The sequence below is a fragment of the Phodopus roborovskii genome, unplaced genomic scaffold (assembly GCF_943737965.1).
Source record: "Phodopus roborovskii unplaced genomic scaffold, PHOROB, whole genome shotgun sequence".
NCBI lineage: Eukaryota > Metazoa > Chordata > Mammalia > Rodentia > Cricetidae > Phodopus > Phodopus roborovskii.
In genome coordinates, this window is record NW_026126480.1 from 34247404 (window position 1) to 34274420 (window position 27017).

Here is a 27017-nt window from a genome sequence, read left to right on the forward strand (position 1 = left end):
TTTCCAACTGTGATCCTGTTACTAAATTCACTTCTATCTCTTTCCTTCATTTTCTCAGCACAATGTAATAAACACACAGTGGCTAGTAAATACTTGAGGCAGATAATTTTGTAAATCAGAGTAGTTCAGGGCAACTGCTTTTCAAATCTTATTTTGTTTCTGCCAAATAAATTTGGCAAAGCATGAGGGGTTTAAAAACAATTCATATATGCCCAGGCACACCTATAAATTTACATGAAGTAATACATCAGCTTTATTTATTATTTAGACCTCTCTATTCCATAAAGCTTTGGAAGAAACAGTTTATGTTAATTTTTTTAACAGAACTGATAAAGCTCAAGGCATAAACCCCTGAAAACTGTATTCAACGCTAGTCTCCTGCATAAGAAAAGCAACTAAAGTGGTACTTGATTAAATTAAATCTACAAAATATGTACCAAGCACTCACTTGGCTCCAAGCTGATTTGCCCAGGCACTAGGAACACAAAGCATACAAAGGTGTGCCCAGCTCCTCACAGAGCTCAGGACCCAGCACAAGGTCACTCAGACTAGCAAATGAACCAGGGCCATGAAACTGAGGGAAGGGCTGGCTGTGAGCCCAGGCTGCAAACCCAAGCAGGAGAGATGGGAGATTATGTAGGTACAGGGGCTACCATGGCTAAGAACAACCTCTAGCCATCAAGATGGGCTTGGTGTGCACATGACAGTCTAAATGGTCTGAATGTTCTGACCAGATTGAGTGCCAACTCTTACTGAGCGTATTCTGAGTCACGATGACTGTTCTGGAGGTCCTGTCCTCCTAGGCCAGGGTTAAGGTGATAACCTGTGGACAGACACATCTTAAAGGTGACAACAAACCAGAGAGAAACAGACTCTGCTATGCAGCAGCAGGCAGGTGACACTAGTGAGTGGAGAGGTGGGCCTTATCTGTCCGTCAATCACCATGAAGGAAATGTACTACTACTTACTTTCCCTGAAAGTCAGACTTCCCAAGTTAAAAAAAATTCATATTTTAAATTCCAGAAACCAACCCAATGAAAATAAATGCTGCAGGCTACACAAAACACACCTCTAGTCAAATGTGGTGATGCATACCTTTATTCCCAGCATTCAGGAGGTAGATCAGAATGAGTTCTAGGCCAGCAGGGGCAAGAGTAAAACAGGCTCAAACAAAAACCCCTCTAGATTTATCCTACCTGCCATGGAGCTGTGGCCCTACTCAGAGCCCAGAAATCCTTGTGAGTGCCTAGCACCTTAGAAGGGAGGAACTAGTACTCCTGTAATCCAGCTGAGGGAAGCCTAGACAAATAAGTCAAGGGACAATTATAAGCAGGACTGCATGACTTCAAAAGCCCAGATGTGTTAGCACATGACTAAACCTAGCACTGTTGAGAGGCAAGTGGATTTCTGTGACTCAAAGGCTAGCCTGGTCTACAAAGATTCAGGACAGCCAAAGCTGTTACACAGAGAAACCTTGTCTCAAAAACAACAAAAGCCCAATTGGATAGCTGCTAGTGTGAATTTGCAGGAACCTCTGCCTAGCCACAGTGGCCTACATGGCCAATACTGAGTCTTCTCATGGCTCTTCACTGAAGAAAACAATTTATTTAACCCCTTTCTTCCAACACCTCAGAATATTAAAATGTACCTCTGTCCTCCTTGCCTGTACCTGCCATCTTATCAGGGTTCCTCTTCACCAGTCCTGGCTTTCTAGACCCCATATTTCCCTGTGTCTTGGTTTATTTAGCAGTTCCCAGAATATGTAGAATGTGGATGTGCAGAACTAATTAGTCCCCTCCTCAGTCCTCATTCATGGCAAAACTAAAGAAAAGACTCTAGGCTAAGTGATCAACTCCTCAAAATTTTATAAAATCATTGTGTGTGTGTGTGTGTGTGTGTGTGTGTAATGCAGTATATATAGAGGATAGAGGACAATTTTTTGGAGGTCAGTTCTCACCTTCCTTGTTTTTGAGGCAAGCTATGGTTATTTTTCAGGCTGCACTTTGTGCTGTGCTACCCTGTGTGAGCTTAAGCCAATTCTTTATGCCTTTCATTTTACAGTGGAAGTGTTGGGCCTAGGATGCCAACCACCATATCTAGCTTTTTAATGAGTTTTGGGAATCAACTTCAGTTATCAGGTGGAGTGGTTTTAATGTGCAATGTCCCCCACAGTCTCAGCCATTTCAATACTTGGTCCCCAGTTGACAGTGCTGTTTGGAGAAAGGTTTCAGCTACACAGCTCTGCTGGATGGAGAAAGTATGTCATTGGGGGTAGTTCTGAGAGTAAATGGTCTCATCTACTTCTAATTCGCCCTCTCTGCTTTGTGCTCATGGTTGAGATGTGAGCATTCAGATCCCTTACCACTATACCTACTATTGCTGCCAGGCCTCCTGGTCACCGTAGACTCTAACCCTCTGGAACTGGAAGCCAAAACAAACTCTTCCTTCTATAAGTTGCCTTGACCACCATGTTTTATCAAGTAGTACAAAAGTAACTATCACATCAGGGATGCCAGGTAAGTGTATCTACCTACAGATCCATCCTGCTAGCCCCTTCCTGAAGGATCCAGACAGTTCTGATCCAATGCCATCCTGGTTTTGTCCACTGGAAGCCTGGGGATCCCTGGAGAAATCTTACAGTGCTGGATCTTAGTGTGGATTTATGCTCACTATGCTAGAAATATGATAGTTCCTTCTGATCTCGAAGCCTATGTCTTCAGCTTTCAAAAGGTCCCATTCCATCTTTGAGTTCCCCACCCCAATCCTCCACATGTTTCTCTCTGTGCTTTGGTTAGGAAAATTGTCCCCAAAGGCCCATTGTTAAGGGCCTGGCTGGCAGTCTGTGCTGTTACAGAGTGATGGAACCGTTAAGATGGGGGGGGGGGGCTACTAGGAGACAGACTACCAGCAGCACAGCAGCACCCACTTTCAGGAGACATGGGACTCTAGACCCTTCCTCCCCACTTTAGTTTCAACTTGACATTCTATTTTCTTTGAGGTCTTTCTGTGCACTTTTCTTACTCTCTTTCATTCCATTTACCTGCTGACAACCCCCCATCCACATCTTGATAGCTACATATTCTTCATTGCCAGGCCTGTGCTCATGCCTACACATTGATAAACCCTCTAGGCTCCTGACATATGGGACATAGGAGGAAAGTGAGATGTAATGACTCTCATACAGACTGTCAGTCTGGCCAGTCTCAGCCCCATCCATATTTGTCCTTCCAAAGGTACCTGGAATCTCTCATTTGCTAGCTGATTTGCAGTTTGGAAGTATCAGCTCCTACCTGCCACCCTTCATAGGTAATTAGCTTTCCCAGTCTGTTCTGCGTATTACTACACCTCCAGCAGTTTTGAGCACTAAGTGTTGCTGAGAGCCCCTGCATGTCTGCTGCCCTGCTTTTTGTATTTCTCGGTTTACTCCGGCTATGTTGCTACCATCACTTTGGAAGCACTTGGGCAGAATAGAATGCAGAGAGAAACATTTATCTTCCAACTGTCCTATTTGCTGAAAGCTCCAACTTTCAGAATTTAAAAAGATCTGGCTAAGCAAGAGATAACAGCACAAGGGAAAAAAAAAAAAATAAATAGGGAAAAATAAAGGCCTTCAGGTTGCTAAGGTTTTACAGCCTACTTTTGCTTGTGAAAGTTTCCTTTTCTCATGCATGAGTGTTTTGCCCCACATGTGTCTATACACCATGTGCGTACTGTGAGGCCAGAAGGCATCGGATACCCTGATCTGAAGTTACAGAGGGCTGAGAGTCCCAGTTGGGGTGCTGAGAATAGAATCTAAGGTCCTCTGGAAGAGCAGCTGGTGCTCTTAAGCACTGAGCCATCTCTCCAGCCCCTAGATTAAGCATTAAGCTTCTTCACAGTCTACTCTGGTTGAGTATTGACTGCTTAATCTTGGTGATATTTGGGGTGGTGCCAGTGTTAGGTGTGAGTGTGCATGAATGGAATGGAGGTCAAAAGTCTCTATCAGGTCTATGTCAATTGCTCTTTACCTCAATTTTTTGAAACTGGGTCTTTCCCTGAACCTACAGTTCACCAATTAGGTTAGTTGGCCAGCGAGCCTCAGGGATCAACTTATCTTCACCTTATATCCCCTCACACCTGGTAACACTGGGATTAGAGCAAACTCAGCTTTTACCTGGGTTCTGGGGATCTGAATTTAGACTTTTTATTATTATTATTACTTTTATGTGTTTTGCTTGCATGCATGTCTGTGTGAGGGTGTCAGATTCCCCTGGAACTGGAGTTACAAACAGTTGTAAGCTGCCATATGGGTGCTAGGAATTGAACCCAGGTCCTCTGGAAGAGCAACTACTGCTCTTAACCACTGAGCCATCTACCAGCCCCACTTGGCATCACTGAGCTTTCGTACATGGAAGATGTTGATGCTCTAAGACCCATGTTGTAGGGCCACAACGGACACGCAGTGCAAAGCAGGCAGTCGCGTGTGAAGCACACATGGTGTGCTATAGCTAAAAATTTCTATCATTTAGTAACCTTTCTCTGTGACAGTGTAATGGTTTCTCCTGCATTTGTGGAAAAAGCACAGAACAGTGACATATAGTACATAATGCTTGATAATCAACTGCTATGTTACTGGTTTACACAGTTACATGGCAATTTTAGAACATATTCTTCATACTTGAAGAAAATGTTTAAGTAAGCAGTAAGCCTACATGTCCTGCCAACCCTGTATACCTTATGTTTGCTATCTCTTGATTATACCTAGAGGCCACAGCAAGTGACTGACCCTCACCATCCAAGTGTGAGAACATGCTATGCTGTTCATAACTGGAACACATCCTCACGGTTGTTTGACATGACTGACTTCAAAAGTGGGCTGGGTAAACAGCTCAGTGGCAGAGCCTTTGTCTCGCCCCCCCCCCCCCCCCCCCGCCCCATCTACAACACTAGGTTCAGCGCTTCAGTCCCCAGTACCAAAAAACAAATGAATGGAAGAATGAAGAAGGGCTTGGTGTAGGAGGGAAGACTGATGGAGGACACCCTTATTATAGAGGAGTTTGCTAGAATACAGGGCTGCTATATAGTTCAGTGAACATGTCTCAGGTCCTTTTAAGATGAAGGGCATTGAGCAATAACAAACTGAAGAAAGAGTGTAACCTTCACACTCCAAGGCAGAAAATGCCGCCAAAGATGACAGCAGGAAATCCAGCTGGACACAGGCTCTGTTCTTACCTTTCTTGGTCTTACAGGGACCACATTCAGGGTGAATCTCCTGCAAGGGAAGGGACACCACCTTGGCCAGCCCAGCATTCAACATGTACTGATACAGTCGCTTGAATGTCCTTTCACACAGCCCCTGCAAAACACAAGCCCACAGGTGCTGCTAAGCAAGGCACTGAGGAAGCCCAGCATTGAGGAAACACCAGTGTTTAGGGTGGGAATTACCAGCTGACAGTAAGTGAAGAAATGCTGTAGGTACTAATGAGATTGCCAAGCTGCATTCAGGGAACCAAACAGGGTCTGGAGCAGTACAGAAATTAACTCACCCTGATGTGGATACAAGAGGGGAAAGATATATATATATATAAAAGAGACCCTGGAAGAGTAGACAAGGTGGGGATGAGACAGGTAGGAGCAGAGTTATGAGGAGAATTTCCACCAGGCACTTTCCATACTGTATCTCTTTAATCCAAGTGTGTGCATGAATTATTAACAGACAGCCCTCCCCAGGCAGTGGAGCAAAGAAGAAAACAAAAGTTTAAAGTTATGTAAGGAGCCAAAGAGATGATTCAGGGGGTAAAGGTAATAGCTACCAAGCCCAAGGACTTGCATTCCATCCCTAGGACCCACACAGTAAATGGGGGAACCAACCCAGCCTGTCAGGCATCGGCCAGGGAGAGGTGACCAAACACCTCTGTAGCCAGCAGGGCATGTGGTCCCTAGTATGCTGTAGGCCTACACTCTCTGGCAGACCCTTGCACAGCAAGGCTGAATGTCAGCTGCTGTTTGCTGTCTGTCACATGTGTGTCAATTTTCCCTAATGGCTGTTGACAACAAACTAAAAAAAAAAAATCCATACTGCATAAAATATCCTGCCCCTGTCAATCTACTCCTGGCCCTTGCTGACACCTGGCTGTATAACCCCTAGGCAAGCAAGGTACGAATGAACTGGCTAAGAAAAGGTGCTCATGACTCAGTGCTGCTCTGAGTCTTAGGAACTGCTCCACCTACAGCAAGGCCTCAGCACACATCTGCAGCCCACTCAAAGGACAACACTTTCACCGTTGGGCTATAGAACATGTGGTTAACCAAGAAAAACAGATGAATCCCATCTGGCTCCTTCAAACACGTTAATTTGTATATGGCGGCTATCACTAATCTAGCCAAGTCTGTCAGTGATAGAGCCTTTGGAAACTCATCCATCAAGCCCCAGCCCAAGATACAGTGTTGAGCTCTGGACCGACCAGAATGAGGGAAGATGATGTCGTTCTGCCTTCAGGGGGCCTTGACATTCTGCCCAGCAGGAAGAACAGCAGGAGCCCTGCCAAGGACAGTACCACTTCAGCTACAGGCTAATTTAGTTGGTGCTCCTTGAACTCTACTGCCAGCTGCAAACTAGACATCTCCAGAGAACACAGAAAGCCTTTGTATTCCATAAATCTCAGGTTCACAGAGTGCCCCTCCTCACCCACACTGTTCTTCTTTCCTATTCTGCTCTTGGCTCACAGAACACCCAGCAGGCTAGCAAGAGCCCCCTGATCCAACCTTCTCACCACAGCTTGCTGTCACATTCCAGTCTACTTGAGTGTTGGTCACTCAAACCAAAAGCCTGAGTTGCATCTTCAGACCTTATATCAGTCCTCTTAAATCCTAGCTAGGTCACCACTCACCACTGCTGAGTGTCACTTTCAAATGACATCTCAAAGTTAAGGCCCAATGGCAGCTTGCTGGCCAGGATCCAGCCTGTGCCCTCCCTCTCTCAGCACCTCAGGCTCCCACTGTTTCCTTCTTCTGGGCTTTTCCATGGGGCCACTGACACAGGCACTTCCTGAGGCTGAAGCTTCCGGACTCCAGTCTAAGCCATGCTCTCAAGTTCTCCCTCATCTTTCTACACCTCCATCCACCACTATTCAATCACTGCTGGCTTCTGCAAGCCCTCTCTCTGCTGGACAGTCTACCCCGCTGAAAAGTGCTGTGAAGCTGTTCAAGCTGCCGAGGGCCACATCTCCCACTCTTTCATCCACTAGCCCTCCCAATTACATGGCCCTATGACAGTACCACCTGCCATCTTCACCCACTTCTGTCACTTTGGAGTTTGACCCAGCTCTGACTAAAAAACACTCACTCAACCACATGCACAGAGCTGGGAGGCCATAGTGCTGACCCAAACAAGACTAGTCTGTTTCCTGTTCTGAGGGAGGGGTACAGCAGTGTCCCAATCCTAGTGAATACACAGGAACAGGGAACATAAAGGAACAAACACTGGTTTTCTTCAGCCTGTAGTAATTTTCCTCACTTCTATTTATGTCTCCTGAAAGGTTTTTCTTTTATTTCCTATTTTTTGATCAAAAGAGACAGAGAAAAACACTCTGAACCCAAATCTCAGGGCATCTGGAATGGCAAAGGCATTGACCAATTCTCCCAGTATCTGGGAGGTAACAGGAAGCAGGAAACTTGGGAGGCCAGTCAGCTCCAGCAGGTTGCCATCATGAGCACCTATGGGGCAAGGCTTGCCTAAGCTTTCAAACTTAAATTTCTATCTGAAATCTCAAGGTGAAAAAACAAAGAAGCCAGGCCACTTTGAGGCCCCTCTGATGAGATGGGGATGCAATGGATATCATGATGAGAAGAAGCCCTCTTCCTGTAAACAATGGAATCAAAGACTGGCACAGCACAGGGCAACTCTTGTCTACTGTCCTGTTGTATGTTATCAGAGACGACTAAGCCATTCCTTCAGGGACTAATTACTGCACACGCGCACGCGCACGCACGCACCCACCCACCCACACACACACACACACACACCCCACATTCCGATGTTCAGCTTCCAACTCTGTGGTTTAACCTCCAGGTGGTCTCCTCTCCATGCCTAATACTGGGTCTTAGCTAACATTCCCTTGGCAGCCAGGCAGCAGTGGCACCATGAGTCTGCCCACACTCACCCCTTCACAGCTGCTACTTCTGAGCCTAAGACAGAGCAGTTCAGTAATTGCTTTTTTCTTCCCGTTTCTTCAGCATAAAACCACTGGGAGTAAAATTACAAGTTTCATGATGAAAGAAAATCTAAATGTCAAAATTTAGCATCCCACATGAACTCTGATGGTGGGTCTGAGAGCAAACCCCAGAGGAAATAAAGTCAGTCAAGGGTAAGAATTTCAAAGAAAAACAGCATTTTCTCACTGCGCAAAAGAAAGGAAAGGTCAGGGCCAGGGATATAGCTCAGTAGTAAAATGCTCAACAAGTTTTAATGTTTCATTCCCAGCACTGCAAAAATAAAAGAGAAAGGTAAAAGCCATTTGCTGGGCTCTGGGTGGGGTAGCAAATCTTCAGTGCACCCTCTTTCAAAGCTCCTCAGGCTATGTGCAGCTTGCAGCTGTCCACCCAGCCCCTGCCTCAGAGGCTTACCAGTTCTTCCCTCAGCTTGCCCAGGGTCTCGATCTGGTTGCTCCGTGTACTCAGCATCATAGACAGTTTCTCCATGAGGATGTCATACTTGCTCCTCCTGTAAGAGACATCAGCCAGTCATCTGCTGGAGCCTAGCACTGAAGACCAGCTGATCTTTAGAGATGACAATGTTATAGTGACATTAGAGACATTTAGAGATGTCCAAAGTTATAGTGACAGTGCACAAACTAGAGCCCAGGGCAGAAACATCAATTCAAGGATTCTCTAAAGCTTCTTACCTTTGAATAACACTTTAAAGGTTAGGGGGCCTCTTAAGTTCTGTCTCATGTGTCACTTAAAGAGGAATGGGGGTTATCTCATAATAAAGGCTTTTCCAAAATCCAGACCCCAAACAAGAAGCATCTCTATATATATGCTGCATCCCCTCCACTCCATCCATCAAGCCCTCTCCCATTTCTACTTCTGGCCCACCTGGTGTGACTGACCTACTGTCCATCTCTCCTGTAATATGAAGCTGATATGTCATGATAAATGCTTCTGAGATAAGGGCTTCCAAGGAAGCCTGTGTCTTGGGAAGAGTGGCCAAAGAATAAGGAGGAGCCGTTCTGACAGTTCAGCTAGCCATAGGCAGCTTGGCTTGACTCCTTGTCTGATGGGAAGAGAAAGCACACACATGCATCCTCAGTGAGGGCTAGAACAAAGAGGAGATGGGCACTGCACTTGGTGCTGGCACACAGGAAGCACTGTTTTACACCATTTTACATGAGAGGAAATAATAGTTCAGAGGCATAGGGACTTTGCCCAAGAATGGGACAAAGACTAAAACAGAGACACTGACTTACCCTGAGAACTTTCCCTATCCTCCAGTGGCCACCCTGTGCATCCTCTCCAACCCTTCTGCTATCATCATAGGTTCCTGGTAAATCATAAGCCACTTGCTTGAATGGGCTTTTGTTGCTGTTTTGTTTTTTTGGGACAATCACACTCAAATTCAGGATCTTCATGCCTCAGCCCCCCCCCCCCCAAGTGCTGGGATGACAAGTATATGCCACTATGCTAGGCCAGTCACAGGTATGGCAATATAGTTACTTAACTAATGGATAGTATGAACCATTAAAATGTTAAAAAAAAAAAAAAAATCACAAAATAGGATTCTTTCCAAAACAATATTTTCAAAACACAGGTAAGAGATGGTAGAGTTGGCAGTAATGGAAGATGGGTTAGGACTTGTGACATTTTGATAGTGTACAAGTATAAGGGGCACTCAAGATTATAAGATGTCTGACAAGAGTATAGGCATGACCTTTACTGGACACCCAGTCGACAGCCTGCATCTGAGCATCCACCTGTGTCAAGTCACATGCACTGCAGTGGGTGTAAATACTAACGCTGTACTCACTCCAAATGGTTACTCACCCCCCTCTTTGAGGGTGCACCTGGCTAAGGGGGTAAAGGGCATGGATTCTGAAAATTAGCTAGAGGGGAATCAGTTAGGTCCAGGGATAAGTCTGTTCACTTGTTTCCCAGATGGCCTTTTGGCACTGCCCATCTCTACCATGGAATGCTGGTGACCAAACCTAAGTGTTTGGAGCTTATACAACTCAGGGCTGCTTTTCTAGGTTCTGCACCTGCTTGGCTATTACCCACCCTCTTACAGAGATGGGTATGGGGGACAAGGCAGGTGGCACAATTCTTTCCCCCATGCTCTTTCCAGGTTAATTACTTACTCCACCTACAAAAACAAGTCAGAAAGAACATATGTGTTCACTCCCAGATTCCCTGGTCCTCAGTAGGGAATGTGCTTCTTCTACTAGTGGGACTATAAGACCCAGCTAAAATGACACCGTCCCACACTGTGACCATTTGGAAGAACCTTACTGTGTCACCATACAAGATTAATAGGCTGTATGAGATCAACATACTTCAACAACTTTAACACTGTAGCCAATCAAATTTGGTTTCCTTCAAATATATTCTTCCCTACTCTTCAACAAAATGTTAATTAATAGTTCTATTATTGGGGTGTATTTTTTCCCTTCTTTTTTGTATTTAGAAAGCCTCAGCCAGAAAAGTTTAGCTGTTGGCCTAAAAAACACAATACAAGTAGTTACAACATGAAAGTGACCAAATATTTTGTTTTCTACAAACCATACCTGTCCACATGAAAGCGATTCAAGAGCAGGAGGATGGAGTGCTGCTGGGCTCCAGTAGGTAATCGGATCACATGTGACTGCATTGTAATGAGCCCATTCTTGTTGAGAATTTTCCTGTGATAATGAAGCTTTCCAGCATCGACCCTGCAGAATAGAGTGTGTCATCCAGTTTGTTTTACTGGTAGCTGTTCCCTCACAATGTAGCTTCTTACTTGCACATAAATACACACACACACACCGAGTCTAGCCTGTTAGCCTATAAGAAAAGTCACAAGAGGCAACGGGCTGGATGGAACAAAAAGCCATGCCTTGTGGAAGGCATGGCAGCAGGCCCCTTGCACTTGGGGTGTATACAACGGCTTTGTAATTTATAAAGTAGAGACACTAGCCCTGCTCTTACTTGAAAGCGGTGGTGTGAAGGTCTCGCTGCAGCTCCCCTTGCCACCTGGACCGGCCTAACCGCTCCAAAATACAGTAGGAGAAATCAGGAAGCTTCAGGTCAGGATCCCCCTCCAGGCCTATCAAGGCCCGGTAGCGCATGTCCTGGGAGGCCACAATGATGAGTTTCTTACCCCACCTGCAAGTCACAACCACATACAGAATCAGTGCAACTGTACTGTAAGGAAACCTAAGCACAAGAAAGCAGGGCCTTTTGTCATTTCTCCTTATTCTGAGACATTCACAGTATGCCAGGTCTGCTTCACAAGTTGAGAGTAAGAACTGATGTGAGCTGGACAGATGAGCTGCAAAGATGTATCTATATTCCTCACCATAGCACCTTGACTAAAGAGTCTGCCTACTATCCACAAGGAAGGACCCCCTTCTTGACACAGCCCCAAAGTTACTGCTTCACTGCAGTTCTCATAGACCTTTAGATAATTCCTGATCTCATCATCAACATCACAGTTCAGCTATCAACTCCTTAGGCCTTCCAGAAGATGCTAACTCCACCCCCAAACATACCCAGATTCTTCACAGTACTCAGTACTCTTGGCAAAGCCTTTGCAACACTGTGTCCTTTATTTAATACTGTCATTGAAGGCAGGTTGTGACCCCATTCACCTGCTGTGAACACAGTAACAAAGAAACAAACTAGGGCAGAAGCTGGTACCAGGAACAGGGTGTTGCTGTGGTGGGCTGACCATGTGGCTTCTATGTTCTGGGCTATTTTGAGGGAGAAAGGTTGAGGATTTGGACCTTTGGGCAGAAAAGTCTTTGAGTACTTTGAGTTTAATGGGCTGTTGGAGGAACCTGGAAGGCAATGCTAACAGAATTCAGACAACAGAGGCCTGGCTTATGAAATTTTGGAGGACAGCAAAGACTATCAGGGCCATTCATGGAAGTAAAACCTTTGATTTACTGGAACAACAGATGCTGGCTAACTGGGGCTGAGAAATCAGTTCTGATTTATAAGTAAAAGAAAAACAACATTCAGGCAAAATCTTTTGGAGAATTTTCTTCAGAGCAAATACACAGGGGCCAAGGCTGCACCCCAAGCTGGAAGCTGAACTTCCCATATCATACTGGTTTTGAAGGCATGAAGGGGCCATGGAGAGCAGCAAGGCTTTGGACTGTGTGGCAGCGTCAGAGTCTCCTTAAAAAGAGTTCTGGAAAGGCCACTGGTGAAGTTGCAGCCTTAGCTGCATTGGAGAGCTCAGGACTCAAGAGGTCACAGTCATAAACTGGCATTACATGACAGGGTCAGTATGTCCGAAAGGAAGATCATTGGTGATGGTGCAGTCTTAACTGCAATGGATATCCCACCATAGTGGAAACAGCAGGGCTGTGGAACAACTACCACAAACAATGGCAGGTGTGGAGTGTGGCTGGTCTGAATCTGTAAGTAATATGTGCTGTAGGTGGTAGAGCTGGACTATCCTAGCCCTTTGGAGTTCAGATCAGGAGCAAGACACTGAGCTTTGTAAACTTTGCTTTTGCTTTGATGTGTTTGTAACTGTGCCTTAGATCTTCCCTTTTGAAGTAAGAAAGGATGTAACTTATTCTGGATTTTACAAAATCACAGATAAGAGACTTTGATAAGATAAAGTTCTCTTTAAGAGAACTCGGACTGCTAATCGCTGGAATTTTTTAAACTTTGTGTCTTTCACATCATGTCTCCTGATCCTCCTCATCTCACCCAGAATAAAACAAAATTTAATAGAAAAAAGGAAATAAAAAGGAGGAAAGGGAAAATCTCATCATGGAAGCTGCAGTGTGATACAGGGAGTCACACAGTAAACCTCTTTATCCATATATTTTTACATGTAGGCATTCATGGCAAGACTCATTGGTCTGGTTCAAAGTCCCTGGTCTCTACACCATCAACACTAAGCCTTCACTGGGACTCTTCAGGACATCCTGTTGGAGATTCTGTAGTCCTGAATCCACAGAACTGACCCTGCCCTCGACCACCACCACTTCCCCACCCCAAGGTCCAGCAGATCACAGATGGGGTAGATGATAGATGTTGGGGTGGGCCAACACATAGCCTGGTTCTGGGCCTGGGTAATTAGCAGGGTTGGTCAGCCCGTCAGCTCTGCCCTGTCTTCCCCATGAGAGTGAGCTCTCCAGCATTGCCCTGGCTAATTTACTCCTCCCAGCATGAGCAAGGGTTAGGGCCAGTTCTCTGCTTTCACATCCTGGGGTACAGTTCTCTCACACTTACACCTCTAGGGCCTACTCTACTGTGGTGCAGGGGTCACTCTGCTAAGTGCTGCAGCTGCTGAGGGGCAGGGACAGCTCTCCTGCTCTCATGACCTTGGGGCCAGTGCTTCCAGCTGTCTCAGATGTTGGATCACTGGCATTTTTAAAGAATGTGAAGAACTTTTTAAAATTTGGACTGTTTATTATGTTGTTATATTAACATGAGATTGTGGGATAAACAAGAAAGTAAAGATCACGGCTTAACAGTGATGTAGTTAGTTATGTATCAAGTTGGAAAGCAGTCAACATGACAAACTAGAGTCACCTGGGATGAGAGAGCTCAGCTAAAGGATTGTCTTCATCAGACTAGCCTGTGTGTATGTCTGTGGGACATTTTCTTGATTAGTGATAATGTAAGAGGGCCCAGACTGCTGTGAGCAGCCTCGACAAGTGGTCCTGGTTATATAAGAAAGCAAACTGACTTGCAAAAGACCTAGGATTGGTTCCCAGCAACCATGCAGTGGCTTACAGCATCTGAAACTACAGCTCCAAGGGATCTGATGCCTTCTTCTGACCTCTGTGGGTATCAACCACACATGCAGTATACACACATACAGGCAAAACACTCATATATATAGCAAAAATAAAGGAAACTGAGCAACCCATTGGGAGCAAGCCAATATGCAGTTCTTCCATGGTGCCTGCTATAGTTCCTGCCTTGGTTTCCACCAATGGTAGACTGTGACTGGGATGTGTAAGCCAAATAAATCCTTTCTGCCCAAGTTCCTTTGGGTCATGGTGTTTCTCCTAACTACAGAGGATCTAAATAGAACACCTGGGAAGGTTGTGGCACTCTTAATTTTTTTTTAAAGATTTACTTATTTTATGTACATGTATGTTTTGTCTGCATGTACATCTGCACACCAAAAGAGGGCACTGGATCCTGTGGAACTACAATTTTAGCCAGTTGTGAGCCACCATGTAAGTGCTGGGAATTGAACTCAGCACCTCATAATTGCTGAGCCTTTTCTCCAGCCGCCAACACTTAATTCTTAAAAATGTGTGTGCAGAGTAAGGTTCCATGGGTATCTGTAAAGGAAGGAACTATCTTGTGAGTCACAATAATAAGCCTCAGCATTAAATCTTGCCACTACTGAATGTGTTAGGCACAATAATGTCATATGGAGACCCAAAGACTTTTTAGCAAAGCTAAGAAATCTCAAGTAGAGTACTGTGGGGGCTAGAGAAAAATAGCTCAGTGGTTAGAAGCTCTTGCTGCTCTCACAGAAGACCTGTTTTTAGTTCCCAGACCCTACCAGTAACTCCAGGGGGTCTGATGCCCTCTTTTGGCTTCCATCATGCTTCATGCTGGGGCCTCTGGGTCCACAGTGTATGTGATGTTTAACTGTTAATTCCAGTTGTCAATCTGACAGGGTTAATTAGTACTGAAACACACATACCTGAGTGTGTCTATGAGCACTTTTCTAGGGGATTAACTGAGTGAGGAAGACTTGCTCTGAACAATGTGGGCTGTGCCATCCCCAGGCTAGTGTCCTGAACAAACAGGAGACGAGAAAGCCAGCTGAGCACAAGCATCCACCAGAGTAATCTGATGGTGCCTGGGCAAATAAGACACTTGGTGAGGGGTGCAGCTGAAGCTGGGGTGGGTTGTTGGTGTGAGAGCACACACACCTTTCCATTCAGAAACAAGGGGGGGGGGCTGGCAGGCTCCACTTGAGGCACAGGGAAAACAGCAACTTGAGCGTGGCCAGGTGAGAGCAAGGACAAGGTCACAAGTGGCCTCTGGGCCACAGTAAACAGAGCAGGTAGCAAATAAGAACAGGACCACTGATGTGGAAAATGAGTGGCTGGTACTCAGCTATCAGAAGCTGACTGTGGCCTATGCTGCCTTAAAAACAAAACAAAAAAAACAAAACAAAACAAAACAAAAAACAAAACAGTCTTTCATATGGCTAAATCTTGTGAGGTTTTTTTTAAAAAAGAGATACTGGAAATCCATGTTTCTAGACATCAGAAATGAAGTAATCTCTAAAATAACTACAACCTCAATCTGGGCAAACAAATCTGTGGATGATGTGACCAGTTCAAAACCTTGACCCCAAGCAACTGGAAGACCATCCTTCCATCACATTTTCATCTTTAAAAAAAAAAACCTTCAGTTAGAAGCTGGAGGACTGAGCCAATGGGGTGATAGACTCTGGGATTACCAGAGACGAATCTAGAAAGATAAGGCAGTGGGATATGACAGACAACTGAGTGTAGATGCCACAGAGAGGAGCCTAGGAAGAGACAGTCTCACTCATGAGCATGCCTGTCTCTGACCAGGACAAAGAGAAGAGAGAGGCTCCTTACTGAAATACTGCATTAGACATGTGGGGGCAACCAATACTGGACAGGGTAGGAGAATCCACCAAAAGCTGGTGAGAACACTGAGGAAAACAAGAGAATGCAAGAAGCCCAGGGGCAAAAGCTTCTAGAACCTTCACTGCTCCACCTCAGGGGTTAAGGGCTGGCTGGTTAGGACCCAAGGAACGACAGTGTCAGGCCAGAGTCAGATCTGCAGGGAGCAGAAGAGTGAGAGGGAGGGGAACATGGATACCCAGAGAACCCTGTGTCTCTTCCTAGAAGCCTGCTCTAAGACAGACACTATTGGGTCAAGAAAAGGGGTAGTTACAGGTGGGTGAGCCTGTTAGTGTGCTCAGGAAAAAGTCCCAGAATGTGAGCAGAAGTGAAAATTCCAGAAAGCAAACAGATAAGTGAGAGAGAGGAAGAGGTGCAGAGAACTGGTCTTACAGGAGGAGAAAGAGAAAGACATGTCCAGACCACAGCCTTGGACCTTGGACACTGTAACCAGAGAAAAGCAAACTTATAGCTTCAGATAAGAGGGGAGGAGGTGTGCAAGACCCCAGAGTTCACAAGAGCAGCTTCTCCTTGACCTGGAAGACAAGAAGGAAGTGGACCGTGGTTGGGCACTTGAGAAAAACGACAGTCTGGACTGGTCCGTTGTGGAAGACAGGACAGTAACTGAGAACTCATGAAGGGAAGGTGGGGCGTGCAGGGCAGAGTTAGACAAGAGCAAAAAAGGGCTGGGGAGATGCTGGCTACCACTAGCTCCAAGTGTTCTAGGACTGTGGACACAAAGGATAGGAAATCAGGCCTGGGGGGCGGGGGGGGGGGGTGTGGCATGAAGGCCCAGGGAACACTGGCAGACATTGAGGAGATGCACGGTTACTGCATCTGATCTCAGAGCACCCAGACACCAGGGAACTGCTGAGTATGTGAGTCAATTACCTGCTGAAGGCTTCTACCATTGTACAACGAGGCTGCAAACACTTGGTCCTGATGTTACTGGTAATGTCCTTCCTCTCCTTAAAATATCGGCAAGAGCCCTGGATGCCATCCTTATTCTCTAGGATCATGTGAATGGGGTAGACATCCTCCAAAGTGACCGGGTCCCTCCTGGATTCCAGAATTCCAGTTTCCAAGTCAATTTCTTCATATCTAGGGAAGAAAACACACACATAAGGCTCCAACTCAGCTTCAGAGATTACATGCACCTGGCATCTTCCGCCAACTCCCAGCAGAGACCAGCACAAAGAAGAGATGAGATACAGTCACCTCTCTCACAGGCACAGTCTTTCTTTTTAAGACAATACTACTGTGCAGCCTGGACTAGCCTTGAATTTTTGATCCTTCTGCCTCAGCTTCCTGAGTGCTAGGATTACAAGCAGGCACAATCATGCCTGGCTTGCCATTAATCTTGACAAGCAGGTTTTTTTTCTTTCTTTCATTTTGAGACAGGGTCTCATGTATCCTAAGCAAGGATATACAGCCAAGAATGTCCCTGAAGTCCTGATCCTCCTGCTTCATTTTCTACATGCTGGAATTACAGGTTTAATTCCACCGTGCTTGCTTTATACAGTTCTAAGGCTCAAACTACCTGAGCTACACCTCTAGCCCAGGTTCTTATCTCTCTATCACCCAACCCACCCTGAATTAGAGACCTGATCCACCTTACTGGCCAGAATGATCTTTCTGGAGGGAAAGTAAAGATCGCCCACCAGGGTTTGTCCTCCCCTGATAGCTTTCCTTCTTTAGTCATCTCTGCAGTTCCTTTATCCATTTTTATGGTTTTGATAGTTGCTCCCATTCCACCTAACCCTGCTTCCCTGCCTCCCATTAAGTCCCTGGAGCCTAGCACACTCTCAGTTGCTTCTTATCAGCAGGCATCTTTGAATTGCATTCTTGAAACTGGTGAACTAGGGTAAGAGGTATTGTTTGCCTTTGGAGCCCGGCTAGCATCCTTCTCTAGTGTGGTGAGGCACCACATATATACTTTTAAAATTTGTTACAAAAAAAAAAATAGTAAAATAAAATAAAACCCTTGCCCTTTCTGTGAACTTTGTCCCATTTAACGTTCAATTTTCAGGTCTTCCAGGGAATACTGTGGCTTGTTTTCTCCACCACCCACACTTTAATCTTGGTTGAAGGCACTTCGTCCTCCATCCAGCCTTGAAATGTAGGTGTAGCTTAGGGAGGTGTCCAATCACCACACACTCCTAGTGATGATTAATTACCAAGTGCACAGAATGACTCACAAAGGTCTAGCCTAGTCCCTCCCTCAGGCTGCTTTACCCAGCCGGTTCTGTTTACTAAACAGTCTTCTCCTAGACTCAAAGGAGACTGGCAGTACAGTTAGCATCTCCTTCAGGCTCACCACTGCTGCTCTGTGTCCTCACTCAGCGAAGAGAATTAGTGTTCATTCAGGTGCCTCAGCATCAGAAAGAGTACACAGAACCCCATTTCTGTCACCAAATATCTGGGCTACCTTCCTAACACATCTTTTTACTTATTTACATAGGTCCTCACCATGTAGCCAGAGCTGGTCCTGAATTCTGATCCTCCTGCCTGAGTCTACTGGGATTTCAGGCAGGCGCCACTATACCTGGCTACCTGGTATGTCTTGATCCCATGCTCTCCATTCCCATCCCAACCATGACAAATCAGTCTCTGAGAGGTTATGACTGGGTCTCTCAGTTTCACTCTGTGGGGGCTCAGTGACTTCCTATTGTCTTTATGGCAATGTAATGGACAGCTTCTTCAAGTAGATTAAATAATCATAGGTTCCTTCTCAGTCGAATTTGGTTAAAGGCAGAGTGGATCCTGGAACCAGATTTCCTGGATTCAAGTTCTGGAATCTTTTTACTAGTTGATGGCCTTGATCACTTAACCCCTTGGAGCATCATTTTCTCTTCAGAAAGCACACCTCTTCAGGGTGTTGTAGAATTTTCTGCACCATGTTAAGTATCTTCAGTCACACCTCGCAATAAGCATACAATAAGTGGCAACCATTACTCTCCATTCCCTGCTTCCCACCTTACGCTCCAGGCACATGCAGCTTCTCTTCCATTAGGTGATCCTACTTGGTGTTGTCTGTTCAGAGCACTCTTTGCCAACTGGCTGTTTAAATCTAACTTTAAAGTCTTGTCTGGCTTGTAATTACCTCTGGGAACCTCCTCTGACCTGCATAATATAGCTTAAGAGCTCCGACTTGCAAGGCATGGTGGGGCACGGCAGGCCTGCAATCCAAGTGCTAGGGTGCAGAAGCAGAAGGGTATGGCGCTAGACTGGACTATACAGTCAGCCATTTCTTAATGTAAAAGGTGGTCTGAGGCTAAAGTGGTAGAACTCTTGTCTAGAACATGCAAGGGGCTGGATTCTATTCCAGGAGAAGGACGGATAAACAGAAGGTGAAAGTAGACTTAGCAACCCCCAAATCCTGTGCACATCCCTTAACCTCTCTGTGGTCAATTTCCTCCTCTGTAAAATGAAAAGACAACAGTATCTTACTCACAGGTCACTGTTACTGATCTGAGTTCTGTCGCTTCCAGAGCTGGATCTGGGCCCAGAACCCACTTATGGGAAGAGCCCAACAGATCTCAGCTATTCGTTCACTGCTATGTTTGGTGTTGTGGGGACCTCCAGTTGCCTTAGCTTTCAGAACGAACGCTCCTTAAAGGTCCCAGAAGGACCTCACCTGGTTCCACCTTTCAACCACTTCCCTGCTCCGTTCTACCACACAACTTAAAGGAACTCTGCCTCCCTCGATACACTGGTAAACAGTGCGGTCTCAGTGGTTGCCCCCTCCCCCAGCTCATCACTCTTGGGCCTGCAGGGCGCCCAGGTTAGCCCGCCCCCCGCGCGCCACCCCCACGTCCCAAGGTCCCGTGCGGGCGCTGTGCACCGCTGCACCCTCCCCTCAGGGCTCAGCCCCCGCCCCACCCCTGGTGGCTGACCGATCTTGGAGCTGCAGATCGGGTCGCTCTCGCGGCTCCTCGTAAAAACTGATGCCCGGGTGCGTGGCTAGGGCCCGCCACAGAAACTCCTGCGTGTAGGGCTCCAGTGGCAGCGGGAAAGGAGGCGAACGGGACTCCAGGCGACTCCACAGCGCGGGCAGACACAGGCCGTCGAGCCCCTCTAGGGCTACCTCGTCCAACAACGACTCGAGTGCGTCCATGGCCGCTTCAGTTAGCAGCGCCCGGGGCGCCTGCGCACCTCGCCGCCGAGGTCCGGGCCCAGCACGCCTGCGCACAAAGATCGGCGGCCTTGGGAAGGCGGGCCAGACGCCGAGAGCAGAGGGGGAAGTCCCAGGGCTCCATCGTGACGTCACGATACCCGAAGGCGGGCTCAATGAACGAAGCTCCTTCGACATTGGTCCGGAACCTCGTAGTAACCAGGGGAACTGCAAACATTGTCAGGGCCGCTTCCGGTTCGGGCTCCCGGAACCGCCGCCTCTAGGGATGGACGGTTAGTGTCCGTGGGCCCAACCGGGAGGTCGGGCGGCTGTCCCCTCATCCCTCGGAGGCGTCTAGGGGAGTAATGCAAGGCCGCAGGGTCCCGACCCAAGATGGTGTCTGGTGGTGCGGGATGGGGACCGCGGCTGGGGAATGATCCTATAGGAAGCCCCCTCAGACCAAGGGAGTGGGGCGGGGAAGAGATTGCCGCTGGGGAGGCCTGAGGATCGCGGGGGTCCTGGGATGGGCAGTGGGCGTGTGGAAATTGGTTGGAGGTAAGCGTACCCCCTAGGAGTATGTTTGTCAGCTCCTGGCATCAGGAGGGGAAGGAAACGGCTGGGAATACTTTTATGTGCTGGTGTTTGTTGTTCGTAGCTAACGGTAACTGAGTACTGTTGGGAGCCAGGGTCTCTGTAACGACTGACAATGACACACATTGTTTCACAGCATTCATTCCTTTGGGATATTCGTTTTACAGACAAGGGAACTGAGGCCAGGAGGGCAAGCAACTTGCCTGCTCAAAGTAAATAGCTAATAAGAGGCAGCATGAGTAAGATTGTGTCTGAAGTAGAATTATGGTAGTTTGACATTTGAAGAGGTTTTCAGAAGTCTTTCATTCCATGGCTTGCCAGTACACATGTCTACAGGACAAGTTCGGTGGACTGTGACAGAAAACCTGTTAACAATCTGTAAAGAAGCGGCTGCTCAGATTTAGTCAAATGTCTTCAGGAGCAAGTCTCAAACTGTGACAACCAGTCAACTTTAAGGCAGCCTGGTTAGAATCACTAAGGGTGCTCACAAGCCACCTGGGAATAGCTATTCTGATATCTTTGCTGTTTCACAGTACATTACTGCCTCTTTGGGTGAATTTACATTCCTTTAATAGCCAGTGGATGCAACATGGGAAGACATGGTACCATTAAATGTATTTATTATATATGCCTAAAGGATGTCTTTGTCCTTAGTACTTGAAGCACTACCAAAAAAAAAAAAAAAAAAAAAAAAAAAAAAAGTGTTTAAGGAGCCCAGAGAAATGGCTCAGAGGTTAAGAGCTCTGGCTGTTCTGTTCTTCCATAGGTCCTAATTCCCAGGACCCACATGGCAGCTCACAGCTATCTGTAGCTCCAGCTTCAGGTGATCTGACACCTTCACACAGATATACATGCAAGTAAAACAGGAGTGCACATTAAGTAAATGTAAATAATATTTAAAAAATGTGTTTTAGCTGGGCACTGATGTCACCCACCCTTAATCTCCCACCTTTAATCTCAATGTTTGGGTGACAAAGGTAAGCAGATCTCTCTGAGTTTCAGGCTAGCCTGGTCTATAAAGTGAGTTCTAGTTCAGCCAGGACTGTTACACAGAGAAACCTTATCTGGAAAAACAAACAAAAAATGTGTTTTACCAGTTTGCCCTGAGGGAAGGTCTGTGTAGTGCTGCTTTAGAACAGTAGTTCTTAAATATTTAGGCCTTGAAGGCCTTTGAGTCCTTCCTTTAAAAGATTTTTGCTTGTGCCAGTCAGTGATGGTTCATGCCTTTAATCCTCTAATCCCAGCACTCAGGAAGCAGAAACAGGAAAATGTCTTCGAGTTCGAGGCCAGCCTGTTTTACAAATTGGGTTCCAGGACACACAGAGAAACTATTTCTCAAAAAAAAAAAAAAAAAAAAAAAAAAGAGAGACCTTTGCTTGCATGTATTATATATGTGATGTTATCATATAAATACAAAATTCAAAATATCAGTTCACTTAGAATCTACATCAAGCCAGGAGTGTATACCTTTCCCCCCCAGTACTCAGGAGATAGATCTCTGTGAGTCTCAGGGTGGCCTTGTTTACAAAGTGAGCTCCAGGTCCGCCAAAGCTACATAGCCAGACCCCGTCTCAAACAATAAACAACAGATTTTTACTCCTGAACTTAGATATTTTTAATGAAAATAGCTATGTGTCCCCCTCCTCCCCAAAAGTTAAAAAAAAAAATACATTGTTTTGCTTACATTTTCTCTCCCTCTCTGACTCCCTTCTTGTTTGTTTTGTTTTGAGACAGGATCTTATGTAGCTCAGGCTAGTTTCCAACTTGCTATGTAGATAAAAATGAGCTTGAGTTCCTGATCCTCTTGCCTCAGCCTCTGAGTGCTGGGAATTCATGCAAATGCCACCATACTATTTAACTGTTGTTCTCTCTTTCTTTCACTTTTCTTAGGACTAGGGATTAAACTCTGACCTCATTTCTGCTAAACAACTGTCCCATGGCTGAGCTATATACCAACTGGCTGTCCTGTCCTTTTTAAAGTCTCAGTAAGTTGCTCAGGCTAGCTGAGCTCTGTAGCTGAAGTGGGTCTTGAACTTTTGAACTGCTTCAGTCTCTTGAAAATTAAAAGCATGAGAAACTATACATGGCTTATTTTACATTTCCCCAAATCTCCATGTCCAGCTAAATAGAGTAACAGTTAAGCCAAATGCACATGGGGGCTGCATGTCTGTTATCCCAGCACTTGGGAGGCTGAAGCAGGATCATGACTTCAAGGCTAATTTGACCTACATATTGAGTCTTTGTCTCAAAAAGCCAAAAGGAGGCAGCTGAACTCTTGCTTCTGCTTTAGAACCCTAACTTCTACCAATAACTATGCTGTTTTGGCTAATGAACAGATAGTCCACACAATACATAGGTGGAAAGGGAAATTAGTATCTTTGCCTTTTCAGATAGCTGTGGACACTTAGGCATACATAAAAATTCAGCAAGTGACAGTTTCTAAAAGGTCAATTACAATGTGGTTAGTGAACTTGAGACTCATATAATAAATCACATTGGTCTGTCTTGACCTTTGATCTATGGGCTATTTTCTCAATATCCAGTTTTATAGATTCAGCTATATGAGACAGCTGACTACATAACATGCAAATTCTCCAATTGGTGACATTAGAAATTACCCAGTATCAAAAACAAAACAAAACAAAAAACCTCACATTAGGAGCTGAAAGTGGTGTTTCACATCTGAAATCCTAGCACTTGAGAGCTAGAGACAGGAAAAGTCCAGATTTGAAGCCATCCTAGGTTACAGAGTAAGACTATCTCTAAAGCTAAGGAAAATGAGTCTTGTTATTACTGCTGTCATTCTCTCTGTAAGAGAGAGTAAGTCTGGAAACCACATAAGCCGTGGACGCACCTTGCCACCTGCTTTCCCTTGACAACTTGACTTTATCGCTGGCAACAAATACTGTCAATTGTTTCCCTGGTGACAGGCTCACTTCATTTGTGTCTGAGAAGATATCTGCCAGATCCCAAAATCTGAAGAGCCATAATTAGTGTCTTGTTCATACAAGTAAAAATGATGTTCCATCCAAGATACTGTTAGTTCATCTGGCAACTTCCATCGTTTCCTGGTGTTTCTGGGAAGAACTATTGTTCTTGTCTTGTAGCAGAATTACTTGATGCATTCTAACCATTCATCCACCTGAAATATTAAAATAATATGTATGGCTGAGGGTTAGAAAATTAATATTTACTGTTTTACCGGGCTGGTTTTCTAGGTGTGTGTGTTTGTTTTGGTTTTATTGTTGTTTTTAAGATGGTTCATTTCGTCATGACTGTCCTGGAACTCACTATGTGGAGCAGGTGGGCCCCAGATTCAGAGATCCACCTACCTCTGCCTCCTAAGTGTTGGGATTGAAGGTGTGCACAACTCTACCCAGCTAACCAGGCTGTACTTAAGGGAAGACTATTCTTTGTTTGTTTGCTTGTGTTACAAAGTACACATCAGTAAAGAATATAACAGCTGTTTGTACCATTTAAAACCATGGCCTGGATTCAAGCCAAAAGCATTTTGCCCTTTTTTGTTTTGCCTCATCAGTCAGAATTCAACACAGGAAAAGTTGGAGAGTTACGGTGGAAATAACTTTGCATTCATGGGCCCCTGTGCCCAGGGTCTAGGTACACACATTGCTGCAGGATGTTTTGAGAAGTGACATGGTGGCTTTTGCTTCCTCAGCACCTCTGCACATCAGAGCATGATTATAGCACAGAGGAATCCATGCATTTTCAGCTAGGTTAGCTTTAACCTTCAGAGAATCCCTTTTCCATTCAATTGGGGGGGGGGTGATCTTTTTTTTTTTTGTTTTTTTGAGACACAGTTTCTCTGTATAGTTCTGACTGTCCTGAAACTCACTCTGTAGACCTGGCTGGCCTTGAACTCACAGAGATTCACCTGCCTCTGTCTTCCTGAGTACTGAGATTAAAGATGTACACCACCACTGCCCAGCTTCCCTTTCTAATTTTTAATTTCTGTAAATGTGTGAGGGCTTGTGTGCCATGGAATGCTTGTGGAGGGTACCATGTGGATCAGGGTCAAACTCAAGTCATTAGACTTGGTAACAGATGCCTTTACCAGCTGAGCCATCTCACTGGTCCTTCCATTCTACTTTGATTTATACACTTTTTTTTTTTTTTTTGAGACGTTCACTATGTAGCCGTGGTTGGCCTGGACAGAACTCACTATGTAGACCAGGTTGCTTTCAAATTTAAAGAGATCTTGCCTGTCACTGCCTCTGGAGTGCTGGGATTAAAGGTGTGTGCTATTGTACCTGGCACTTTTATACTTAATCATAAAGACATGTGTTTTATATGTGGTTGAAAAACAGCGTGCTGTAAGTGAATTGTGATTTTAGTTAATTAGGTAAGCCAGTGGTCTTATTAGAAAAACGTTTGCTTCCTAAACTCTAGTTTAAACATCTAACACGTTTCCCCCAAACTGGGCTGGGCCTTATTCTGAAGTTTGCTGCGTCTGCTTTTCTCTGGCCTGTTGGTTTGATTGAGGCTATCCCATCTCTGTGTTGCAGTTTAGATGATGCTCCGTAGCCCTGGGTTGCCATCTCAGCTGTGCCATCTCAGCCTGTTTTCCTGTCCATGAGATAGATATGACAGTGAAATGTTTGCAGGCCAGTTATGGTAGCTGGTATACACTATAGTTCCAGCACTTGGGAGGCTGAAACAAGGATTGGGAGTTCAGGGCCAACCTAGACTCACAGCACACACCTTGTCTCAAGGAAAACAGAGAAGAAAGTATTTGTAATGGTATTGGTATTGGTGCCTGCAAATGGACAGATTCCTTGCAAACTTCTGCTGAAGAGAGCAGGCATTCTCTCTTGCTGTTTCCCTTTCTCCTTTTCTCTCCAAGACTGGGTCTTTTGTAACCCAGTCTGACCTAGGACTAGATTTGTAAGGGAGGATGACCTTGAACTCCTGATCTACCAGCAGTCTAACACAGAAGTGTACTGTTTGTTCAGGTCTATAAAAATGTTCGCCTTTGCATTAAAGTCTAATTTTCTCCAGTGAGATGGTTAAAGAAAAAACAATTGGACTCAGTCTTTGGGGGACATGATAATTAGAGAAGAGCTCACCACATCAGTGCCATTAGGAAGGATTTTAAGGTTGCTTCATTTGTCTTTGCCGCCCTGGAAGCAAATATTCAACATTTCCCCTGTTGATACCAACCGTTTGCTTAGCAAACTTTCTCAAAGATTAATAATGTCAAGCTGAAATTTTGCCTGGCTTGTCTAGATGATCCCAAACTGCAGAACAGACGTGATGACCCCTGAGGCTTTGCTGGGAGTACACTGCCAGTCTCACCAGGACGGAGTTTGGACTTTGTGTGGTGCATACCAGCCTCCTAGGGATGTTTCTGTTTCTCCTATTACTTAAACCAAGCATGAGATAACCAGAAGATTGGGCTTCAGCTGGCAAAATAAATATGTGCCTTATGTGCCATGTGTCTGCTCTTTTCTTCTTTGCTTCTTCCTTCCTTCCTCCAGGTTCCTTTCTCTTGTATCCTGCAAACACTCCACCCTATCACTTTAGCTTCCAGGAACTTGGCACATGTGTTCTGCTTGTTTTTGTGGCATTTAGTGATTCAACATATCAGTGTGTTTGTGCAGCAGGATCTAGACATAGCAAAATGAGTAAAATCAAATTCTGGTGAGGGGTGTGGGGATTCATTATATACCCTCCCCCTCTCACCTCATGTAGCATAGGCTGGCCTTGAAGTTACTGTGTAGTGAGGATGATTTTGAACTCAACCTCTCCAAGTGCTGAGATTAAAGGTACATATCACCTTTTTTTTTTTTTAGCTTTGCTCCCATTTTCAGATTTTTTTCTTTTTCTTGGGCTCAAGATACTGCTCAGTAGAAAATGATTACCTTGCATGTGCTGGATACTGTATTCCCTGGTACTACAAAAAAAGAAGTTACAAACAAAACAAAACAACAACAACAACAAAAAAAAAAACCATGAAATTTTTCTGTAAAGGTGATTTAAAAAGATTTTAATCTTTTCCTTAAGTGTGTGTGTGTGTGTGTGTTTGAGTGTGTATGAGAGAGAGAGAGAGAGGAGAGAGGGAGAGAGACATGTCACAGTATGTGTGTGTAGTCAGGACAACTTAGGGAGTCAGTTCTCTCCTGCCATGTGGGTCTGGAAAATCAAAGCCAGGTCATCAGGTTTGATAGCAAGTGCCTCTACCCACTGAACCATCTCACTGGACCAGTGCTCAGTCTTAAAAGGAGATGTAGGGGTGAAGATGGTTTATTGGCTAAAAGCACTTGTTCTTCCGGAGTGTCTTAGTTAGGGTTTCTATTGCTGTGAAGAGACACCATGACCATGGTAACTTCTTATGAAGGTAAAACATTGAATTGGGGTTGCTCGCTTACAGTTCTGAGGTCTAGTCCATTATCATGGTGGGAAGCAAGGCAGCATGCAGGCAGACATAATGCTGGAGAGTTTTTATATCTTGCCCCGAAGGCAACAGGAAGTGG

General features: G+C 45.4%; 2 protein-coding genes across 5 annotated transcripts in view; one reads left to right on the forward strand and one right to left on the reverse strand.

Annotated features, from left to right (window-relative positions):
- The window catches only part of Gtf3c1 (general transcription factor IIIC subunit 1), a 64022-nt gene extending 44084 nt beyond the window's left edge, over positions 1 to 19938 (reverse strand). For both annotated transcript variants that reach the window (XM_051192907.1, XM_051192906.1), the window contains exons 1-6: positions 19718 to 19938; positions 16713 to 16922; positions 11158 to 11334; positions 10758 to 10901; positions 8605 to 8701; positions 5212 to 5335 (exon numbers count right to left, since the gene is read on the reverse strand). In XM_051192907.1, the coding sequence (XP_051048864.1) occupies positions 5212 to 5335; positions 8605 to 8701; positions 10758 to 10901; positions 11158 to 11334; positions 16713 to 16922; positions 19718 to 19938 (973 nt within the window). The remainder of the gene's footprint in view (positions 1 to 5211; positions 5336 to 8604; positions 8702 to 10757; positions 10902 to 11157; positions 11335 to 16712; positions 16923 to 19717) is intronic.
- Positions 19937 to 27017, forward strand: part of Katnip (katanin interacting protein) — a 165695-nt gene continuing 158614 nt past the window's right edge. For 2 of the 3 annotated variants that reach the window (XM_051192908.1, XM_051192909.1), the window contains exon 1: positions 19937 to 20228. In XM_051192908.1, coding sequence (XP_051048865.1) covers positions 19937 to 20228 — 292 coding nt within the window. The remainder of the gene's footprint in view (positions 20229 to 27017) is intronic. The other variant, XM_051192910.1, reaches the window with a different exon arrangement.